Source organism: Rhinolophus ferrumequinum, chromosome 6 (genome assembly GCF_004115265.2).
Source record: "Rhinolophus ferrumequinum isolate MPI-CBG mRhiFer1 chromosome 6, mRhiFer1_v1.p, whole genome shotgun sequence".
NCBI lineage: Eukaryota > Metazoa > Chordata > Mammalia > Chiroptera > Rhinolophidae > Rhinolophus > Rhinolophus ferrumequinum.
The window spans coordinates 26958468-26968928 of record NC_046289.1 but is presented as its reverse complement, the minus strand read 5'-3'; the positions used below and the strand labels follow the sequence as shown (position 1 = coordinate 26968928).

The 10461-nt window shown below is 40.4% G+C and overlaps 1 protein-coding gene across 1 annotated transcript; it reads right to left on the bottom strand.

Moving 5' to 3' along the window:
• Positions 1–4873: 4873 nt before the first annotated feature.
• On the bottom strand, positions 4874–9477 carry LOC117023107 (disintegrin and metalloproteinase domain-containing protein 20-like). The gene is made up of 2 exons (XM_033107605.1): positions 8482–9477; positions 4874–4882 (listed from the first exon to the last, which is right to left on the bottom strand). The coding sequence occupies exons 1-2, from the start codon at positions 9475–9477 to the stop codon at positions 4874–4876; spliced, it is 1005 nt and encodes a 334-aa protein (XP_032963496.1).
• Positions 9478–10461: the final 984 nt, after the last annotated feature.

Sequence of the window (10461 nt, the reverse complement as noted above, 5' to 3'; positions counted from 1 at the left end):
TAAGAAAGAAAGAAACAGAGACTTAATGCAGTTAAATCTCAGAGGGCCAAGGGGTCTCACAGTCTGGCAAGAGACTGGAGTGCAGAATCAGGCCAACGGGTGGCTTTTATTGATAATCATACAAGGAAGTGGTATTGTTTTTTACACGGGCTGTGAGACTCATCCATCATGTCACAAATGTGAATCAAACCAATGATCCCTGTCCAGTAGCAGCCAGAGCAGAAAGTCCTATGATGACTTAGGTGAGGTACGCACCTCCCCGGGGACAAGTCTCTCATGTTGAAACTCTTCCGTTGAGCTAAACGGAGAGAGCTGATCTTTTATCACTCTCATGACTTCTCTCACAATAGGTGAGAGAGGAAAGCCAGAGTCAGCAGTGGCTTTTCCCAGGCAGGGGGAAGGGGAGGCAAGGCCCATTCCCAGATCTTCTAAGGCAGCTCATTGGGAGTCCCCACACGGTTCTGCTTGGCTTGAGTTGTCCCCCTCGTGGGGAATCTTACTCGTCATCGGCTGCAAACCATCTTCTGGGGACCAGACAGAGAGACATGAGGTGTAAACATCATGATAAAACAAAGTCCCAAAAAGGCATAGTCTCACAGACTCTTCTTTCCTCAAGGAAAGACACGGGGGATAGTCGGCTAGGCTGCTGTGTGACAACAATATGCATATAGGTTTTGTCCCTTGGGGAACTACATACACCCTGAGACTTACAGTTCAGCTGCCTGCAGGCAAGGGTCATTGGCTTGAATCAGTTTCCTATTATGGTGGATGAAATTCACAGATCTTGAGATTGACAAGCTTTATCTCCTTTACTTCCCCACCTAACTAATAAAAGCTAATGTGTAGGCCTGGTACGGGACATCCAGTCCTTGAGGCTTAAACTCTATTCATGTCTACTGTCTTTTCTTAACCCTGCGCCACTCTCCTCACTCCTCACAACCCTCCTCGCACGGGACGCAACACCCAGCTAGTCACAGCTGATGACCATCTACTATCCAAGCCAGCACCTTTCTACGTGAGGCCGAGAACCTGGAAACTGCTCTCTGGGACTCTGTCCCCACAGCCACCTTGAGCCTTGAACTGCTTTTCTCAGCGCTCCTAATTCTTTGGAGTGTACTGTCTATTCTAATAAACTTTTCTCTTACCACTTTACCTCTATGTCTCGTTCAATTCTTTGCTCGAGTCGCCAAGAACCTGGACACAGCGTCAAGGAGAGCCCATCCTTTGGTAACTTAGCAGCTAAGTTTCCCAGTTTTCCTCCCCGAGGCCCAGGTTGGATCCCCAGTGTGGGAAGCTAGCCTACACTCCGCCCAGACTACACCAGGTTCAACCCCACCCCCACCCTCACATCCCCCCGCCCCGTGTGAGAGCCAAGCTGGAATGGCTAAGATTCACAGTTTTGCACGGGGTCCGGGTTCAACCCCAGGTCTGGGAATCTAGCCTGAAAACTGCCAGGTATGACCCCATGGTGTGGAAACCAAGGTTGGACATTGCTCCGAGAAGGGCCCACTCTACGGTAACAATTAAAGCAGAAAAGTCCAAGAGAAAACCCTTTAAACTGCCTCCTTCACCCACATAGGAGGAATATATAATAAAGTTGCAGAGATAATGTTTACCTCAAAGGTTTAAGATTGGTGGTCCATATTCCCATTTAAAATTCTGTGCAGCCCCTGAAAAAAACCTTACTGGTTACAGGCAGCTGCTTATTCTGTGGACCACAGAAGTACACTGATCAGGGGAATCCATTCATTTGAGGGAGCATGGCTGATCAACAGCTTCCAACCATCATACTTTTCTCCCCCTTTTCCAAAAAAAATTCATTTACAGTTGACATAAAATATTATATTAGTTTCAGGTATACAACATAGTCATTAGGCATTTATACAACTTATCAAGTGATCACTCTGGTAAGTTAGTACCCATCTGACACCATACATAGATATTTATTACAATATTACAGACTATATTCCCTATGCTGTACTTTATATCCCATGACTATTGTTATACTGCCAATTTGTACTTCTTAATGCCTTCATCTTTTTCACCCACCTCCCGCCCCACCCCCAATCTGTCGACCATCCTCTGTATCTATGAGTTTGTTTCTGGTTTGTTTCTTTATTTTTTATTTTTATTATTTTTTTTATAGATTCCACATATAAGAGAAGTGATATGATATGTCTTTCTCTGTCTGACTTATTTCACTTAGCATAATACCTCTAGGTCCATCAATGATGTCATAAATGATAAGATTTCATTCTGTTTTAAGGCTGAGTAATATTCCATTGCGTATATGTACCACTTCCTGTTTATCCAGTAGTTTATCAGTGGACACTTGGGTTGCTTCCATATCTTGGCTATTGTAAACAACGCTGCAGTGAACATATCTTTTTGAATTAGCATTTTGGATTTCTTCAGATAAATACCCAGAAGTTGAATTGCTGGATCATAAGGTAGTTCTTTTTTAATTTTTGAGAAACATCCATACTATTTTCCATAGTGGTTGTACCAATTTATAATCCCCTCAACAGTGCACAAGTGTTCTCTTTTCTCTATATCCTCACCAACACTTGTTCTTTGTTGACTTATTGATGATAGCCATTCTGACAGGTGTGAGGTGATATCTCACTGGGGTTTTAATTTGCATTTCCCTGATGATTAGTGATGTTGAGCATCTTTTCATATGTCTATTGGCCATCTGTATGTCTTCTTTGGTGAAATGTCTATTCAGGTCCTCTGCCCATTTTTAAATTGGATTGTTTGAGTTTTTTGGTGTTAAGTTGCATGAGTTCCTTATAAATTTTGGACATTAACCTCTTATTGGATATATCACTGGCAAATATCTTCTCCTATTCAGTAGGTTGTCATTTGTTTTATTGATGGTTTCCTTTACTGTGCAAAAACAATTTAGTTTGATGTAGTACCATTTGTTTAATTTTTCTTTTGTTTCCCTTGCATGAGGAGACATATCCAAAAAGAAATATTGCTAAGAGTGATGTTAAAGAGTTTACTGCCCATTTTTACTTCTAGGAGTTTTATGGTTTTGGGTCTCACATTTAAATCTTTAATCAATTTAGAGTTTATTCTTGTCTCTGGTGTAAGAATGTGGTTTAGTTTCTTTCTTTTTTTTTTTTCATGTATCTGTCCAGTTATCCCAACAGCATTTATTGAATAGACTGTCTTTATCCCATTGTATGTTCTTGGCTCCTTTATCATAGATTAATTCACCATATAGATATGGATTTATTTCTGGGATACCTATTCTGTTCCATTGATCTACGTGCCTGTGTTTATACCAGTACCATGCTATTTTGATTACTATAGCCTTGTAGTATAGTTTGATATCAGGCAGTGTGATACCTCCAGTACTGTTCTTTTTCAAGACTGCTTTGGCTATTCAGGATCTTTTGTGGTTCCATGCAAATTTTAAGACTATTCTACTTCTGTGAAAAATGCCATTGGTATTTTGATAGAGATTGCACTGATTCTGTAGATTGCTTTGGGTAGTAAGGACATTAAGTTTTATTTTTTTTTAAGGAGGGCATTGCTCACAGTGGCCCATGGGGGGATCAAATGGGCAACCTTGGTGTTATTGGCATCACACTCTAACCAACAGAGTTAACCGGCCACCGCTTTAAGGATATTTTAATGATGTTAATTCTTCCAATTCATGAGCATGATATATCCTTCCATTTATTTGTATCTTCTTCAATTTCTCTCTTCAATATCTTATAGTTTTCAGAATACAGGTATTTTACCTCCTTAGTTAAATTTATTCCTAGGTAATTAATTCTTTTTGATGCAATTATAAACGGGATTGTTTTCTTAATTTCTCTTTATGACAGTTCTTTATTGGTGAATAAAAATGCAACCAATTTCTGAATGTTAATTTTGTATCCTAAAACTTTGCTGAATTCATTTATCAGTTCTAATAGTTTTTTGGTGGATTCTTTAGGTTTCTCTCTATATAATATCATGTCATCTGCTAATAATGACAGTTTTACTTCTTCCTTTCCAATTTGGATCACTTTTATTTCTTTTTCTTGTCTGATTGTTGTGGCTAGGATTCCCAATACTATGTTGAATAAAATTGGTGAAAGTAAACATCCTTGTGTTGTTCCTGAACTTAAAGAAAAAGCTTTTAGCTTTTCACCATTGAGTATGATGTTAGCTGTGGGTTTGTCATATTGGCTTTCATGTTGAGGTATGTTCCCTGTATCCCCATTTTACTGAGAGTTTTTATCATAAATGGATGTGGATTCTGTCAAATGTTTTTTCTGCAACTATTGATATGATCATATAGCTTTTATCCTTCATTTTCTTTATGTGGTGCATCATGTTAATTGATTTGCAGATATTGAACCAGCCTTGCATCCCAGAAATAAATCCCACTTGATCATGATGTGTGATCTTTTTAATGTATTGCTTAATTCAGTTGTTCTATAATTTAGTTGTAATTTTGATGTGGTCATGGAAGAAGGTGAGTACAATGTTCATCTACTCTGCAATCTTGTCCAAAAGTGCAGTTGCTGCACTTTTGAATCCATGGAGACATTCACTCCAGGCCATGTTTCTCTTGGGAAGCTCCAGCCATGTTTGAGCATGGTGGGACTTGAACAGAGCCATTGCTACCCATAAGAAATGTAATGAGTCACTCTGGCTCAAGGGCTCTTCACTGGCCTGGATGAACCTGATTCAGACCTACTCTATGGTCTGAGACTCTTCCAACACAATTCTTATTTTTCCTCCCTCCTTTCACAGGAAAGGCATTGCAGCCTGAACTCTCCTTCTGTCTACTCTTACTCCTTCTTTATTATTATAGACATTTCCCTCAATAAACCTCCTAAATGTCTAATTCTGTCTTGACATCTGCTTCTCAAAGAACCTGAAATGACACAAGTGGTGTTAAGAGTGGCCTGACATAACCAGTGAGATGGGGTTTGGGGACCAGTTCAATCAACACTCAAGCTGGCAAGGATAACCCTATCAAAGAGGATTGTGGGTAAAAGATAATCCCCAGCACAAGGTGGAGCCCAGTGTTGAAGAATTTACCAGTGACCACCTAGGAAAAGGTCCCGGAAGAGGGCAACACTCTTTCATGTGTAATGATGTAGGCATTTGAAAGATATGGAGGCAGCAATGTCTACAGGATGGCAAAGTTGACTGGTTATTACTAAGTTGTGTTGATGACCTGAAAAAGGTAATGAGAACTAGGGTAACTGCCCTAGTTTATTAAAAGTTAAAGGCTTTTTATGAAAAACCATTGCCAAGACCAATGTCAAGGAGCTTTTTCCCAGTTTTCTGCTAGGAGTTTTATGGCTTCAAGTACTACATTTAAGTCTTTAGTCTATTTCAGGTTAATTTTTGTGGGTAGGGTAAGATAGAAGTCTAGTTTCATTATTTTGCTTGTGAATATCCAATTTTCCCATAACCATTTATTGAAGAGACTGTCTTTTCACCATAGAGTGTTCTTGGTTCCCATGTAGATATTAGTTGACTATATATGCATGGTTTAACATTTAACAATACTGTATTGTATATTTGAAATTTGCAAAGAGAGTGCATAGATCTTAAAAGTTCTCACCACAAGAAAACTTTTGAGACAATGTGAGGTGATGGATTTGACTAAACTTATTGTAGTAATTATTTCATAATATATAATGCATCAAATCATATGTTGTATACCTTAAACATATACAACATTATATTTCAATTATACCTTAATGAAACCGGAAAAATAAAAAAACAAAATCCACACTCAAGAAAAGCTTTTTGTGAATTCCAGAAAGCTTTTCTGGTTGCTTACAAACAGCCGATATCTCCCGGGGTAACGGGGGGTGGGGGGGGGAGAGATAGGGAGAGAGAAATTGTAGCTAAGGAGCAACCACAGGATTAGATAGAGTCCAAGAACTCCAGAGACTTTTACATGTTCATCCAGAGCAAGTCTGCCATGCTTGGAAAACACAGGAACTTTAAACATGAGATGGGGACATCTGGGTAGGTGACTCTGAAGGTACTAGCTCTGCAGATCCATGTGAACCCTCTCATAGCTTGTCCCCCACAAGGAACTGTCGCCACTTTTCTTCCTGGCTGCCCTCCTTTACCTGGGCTGTTGTGCCATACGGAGCATAACCTGGCTGGACATGTATAAGCCATGATATGAAAGGAATGAGATTACACACTGAAGTAGCATCAAGAATCACCCTGGCAAGGACACCATCCCAAGAGATGGGGCAAACTCACTTCTAGAATGACTCATAGTAGCAGGGAGAAAGCAATAGCCCATACTGGGAAAAGTGTAAATGCCTAATTTTTCATGGAAGTTAGCAGAACAAAGCTGAGAGAATTATGCATGCTCATTGCATGAATTATGTGAAAACAGAGAACCTATCAGGAATGCTCTGGTATAGATACAGAAAACGGATTGGAGGTTGCCAGAGATGGAAGTTTGGAGGTGAGTGAAATGAATAAAGGGAGTCAAAAGATACAAATTTCCAATTATAAAATAAATAAGCCATGGGGGTACAATGTACAGCATAGTGACTATAGTTAATAATACTGCATTATATATTTAGAAGTGCTAAGACAATAGATCTTAAAAGTTTTCATCACAAGAAAAAAATTCTAACTATGGATGGTGACAGATGTTAACTAGACTCATTGTGGTGATCATTTTACGATATAGACAAATATCAAACCATTATGTTGTACACCTGAAATGAATATAATGTTATACGTCAATTATATCTCAGTAAAATTTTTAGAGTATGCACCAGTGCAAGGGACAAAATCATTTTCTAAAGAGTTCAGTTGTGTCTCTCCCCTTGTAGGCCAGTTTGATGGTAGGACAGATTGTCACAGATCAGTGTTTGTTAATAGCGATGGGGATAATGAGGTCTTACAAAATAAGAGGCCAACTGGATGCACTTTACAGCCTAAAACCAAGGGACCACAATTACCATAAAATTTGGTAATTCTGTTGGATTTGGTAATCAGCGTTGGAGAGGAAGCTAAGAAACAAAATGATTCTACTCCTGGGAAGACACACATTACTTTCAACGATTGCCTTTGGATCAACAAGAAATAATCATTTAGCAAACGGTCATCCAACTTCGATTTTAGTAGATTGTGGTACCAAGTGTAAATGCATTCACACATGTTTCACAAGGGCATAGTAAATGGGTTCAGACCCGTCATGGATGGAGATACGGACCCGTCCACCAGATAAGCTACCTGCAGAAGAAGCGCTGCTCCTGAGAGTTGTATGGACACCACACAGGGCCACAGAGTGGCGATTGATCCTCTACTGCTGCATCCCTCCTCTCCCTTGGGTGGCTGCCCACATCTGGACTGCACATTTTCAAAATGAGTTTTGATCCAAGGCCTGAGGCATCTACATTGCACTTATCACTTATCAGACCCTCTCTAGTGTACCATTTCTAAAGTGATTGCTTCCTGTTCTTTCAACCTAAATTTGTATCTCTGTACATATATCAGTCAGCTTCCTGTATTTATAGACCTGTACTTAGGCAATTACTGAGGTTTTAAATGAGAGATACTATGGCATTAATAACCAGAGGCCTTAGAAATATACCAGTAATATATGGCTCCTTACGCAACTGTTTTAGACTAAGGGTAAAATGATGAAGTAATTGTATTTCGAATACCTGGGTTTAGCACAATCCAGGAATGATGAGAATGCTGCCAGCTGCCAGGAAATAACTGCCTAAAATAATCCAGGCCTTTCTTAGCTGCTTTCTTTTATTATCACAAAACCCCGGAAAAGAACGTTTCGCCTCTCAAGGTAGCATTTAGACCTGGAAACTTTGAGAGACGAAGACTTTGTCCAAGATCATAAATCAGCAAGCTGTAGATATGTTGAAATTCAGGCGGCTAAGGCACAAAATTAGGTCTTTCTATTATATCTGCCATTAGTTACTTTTTATGCTACTTGTTTAACACTAGCAATAAAATGAACAAATAACAAAAATCTATCACCTAACCATTTCGGGAAAACTTATGAAAAAGTGCATAGTGGTACACACGAGATTTACTACAGACACATTTATAAGACCTTAGAATCAACACTTTAAATAAGTACAGGTCTTATTGTTAGTGAATCTAAAATTTCCTACTATCATCCACGAGAATATTAAAAATATAACCACACATGAAATGTTAAATGAATTTAAATTGCTAAGTCATTTTATTTCAAGATGACAACCTCAGAAGAGCTATAGCATTATTCAATGATCAAAGTGATTATTGATCATTTCTGCCAGTAAATGCCAATGTGATTTTTTCCATTGTGTAGTTCCCAGTTAGCACTCAGGAGGTTCAAGGGATGCTGTTTCTTTCCCAGTTTAACTTTTACTCCTACCTACCTATAGCTAATAGTGAATAGCCTCCAATAATGACTGAAAGCAGTAAAAGTACTTCACGAATGAAAATTAGAACAACTGCAATATTTACATTAACAATTACTTTGCCGCGGACACCTAGTTCTCGGCCGGGTGGGGGGCCACTATCTATACTCCCACCCGATCCTCCTTTCTTACACAACGGGGGGCTCCATCCTTTCTGACAGTGACAATGTTTCTTGTTGTTGCACACCCCTCTGAAACTGCATGTCTTCACATCACAGTCAAAACGCATGTCTTGATAAAAAGTACAATTCTGTTTAAAACAGTATTTTCCTGGCCCACACGTGGCGCCATCCACTACAAGTCCGAATTCTGGCACTTCTGTCCCAAAATGTGCATCAAATCCAAAGCATTTTTCTTGTCGAACAGCGTCTCCTAATATATGACGAAATGTAGTGTGCTCGCCCCCTCCAGGAACTTCTTGGACATGACTACAGTGCAACATTCCACAAAAGACATCCTTTGCTTCACATTCAGAAGGGTGTCCTCTTCCTCGCGCAGTCCTCAGCCCACAGTTTCCAAATCGGTCACCCTTTATATTCAATTTATTATAGCATGCTGGTGAACCATCTTTTACCTGGTAGCCAAAAAGGGCTTGACACTGCGCGTCACGGTCGCTACAGTTTCCACTCACACAAACGGCTAATGCTGAACATGGGGTTCCATCCTGGATGTAAGAGTCCCTTGGACAGACAGGCGTTTGTCCATTACAGTATTCTGGTAGATCACAAATGCCGAGCGTGTCTCTGCAAATCCATCCCGGTGGGGCATATTTACAGTCCACACAGCAACCTCCTTCACTGCATTTATAGCCAACGGACAGGGAACAAGTGGTCTCACAACATTTATCCTCAGCACAATCTTTTAAGGTGCCACAGTCACATTCTTCCCCCTGATCTATGATCTTGTCACCACAACGAGGAGCGACATAAGGAAAATTCTTGTATGGAACATTTAACACACTTAAACAAACATCCGCGTAATGAGAAATCCGATCAAGCAGTCGCTCATAAGAACAATTGCTCAGCATATCATTAACACTAGGTGCAGGAGCCATGACACAGAAGGTTCTTCGGAAACATTTACAACCAGGTATGTCATGATAAAGACCTAAACTATGACCTAATGCATGTGCGGAAAAAGAAGCAGCTAAAAATATATGAAAATTTGCTACGTATACATATACTGCCCCCCAGTTGGGGTTGCATACTCCATTGTGAAAGGCATAATATAGTATTCCACCAACCTTATGCCCTGTGAGAAGCACTAAAGTGTCATGAGAAAAGTGATGAAAAACGTGGCCCATTTTCCACAAACCAAAATGTTCTGTAAGCTTGTAAGGATCACGGTATGATAAACTCTTCGCATCTCCCTTCTCCCATATGCACAAAATACGTATGCTGACATCTAGATGACTATGCTGGTAAATGGTATGTACTATGCTGTTTAACATCACGATACGCTCTATGACGTCTGTCCTATTACGCCTCATCTTATATAAGGAATTGGAAACTGTATAGTGAACTTTTAAATATTTCCGATGTGGCCACCACAAATACACAGGGGCTGCTCTAGGGGTCTCAGCAAGTCCTGCCTCTCCATATGCTTGATTGATGTCTTCCCCTTCAATCTTACACCTTTCAACTTCTGCTGATCTTGCTTCTGACACAAGCAGAGAAACCACATGCTCAAATTTGGAAGAAGCCTCCAGTGGTTTGATTTCGTAAGTGAAGTCATCCACCTGTAGCATGCCACGCAGACCCCCATAGCAAGTGTCCAGTGTGCCCCTGGACCCAGGAACCCCTTCCAGGTAGCTGTAGTAGTAAGAGTGTCGAGGGACAAAGGGGTAGTCCTCCTGCATGGCGCCTTGGTCATTGTCGGTAATGACAGGAAAATGTCTGGGCAGCAAGCTCTTCTTTTCCTTCATGTGCACCACATGTCTGCGGCCCCTGAGGGGAATGTCTGCGGCCCCTGAGGACAGCTGGTTTTGCAGCCCAGCTCCAACCACCCTGTGGGACACCTTCCTGGGGATCACAACTTC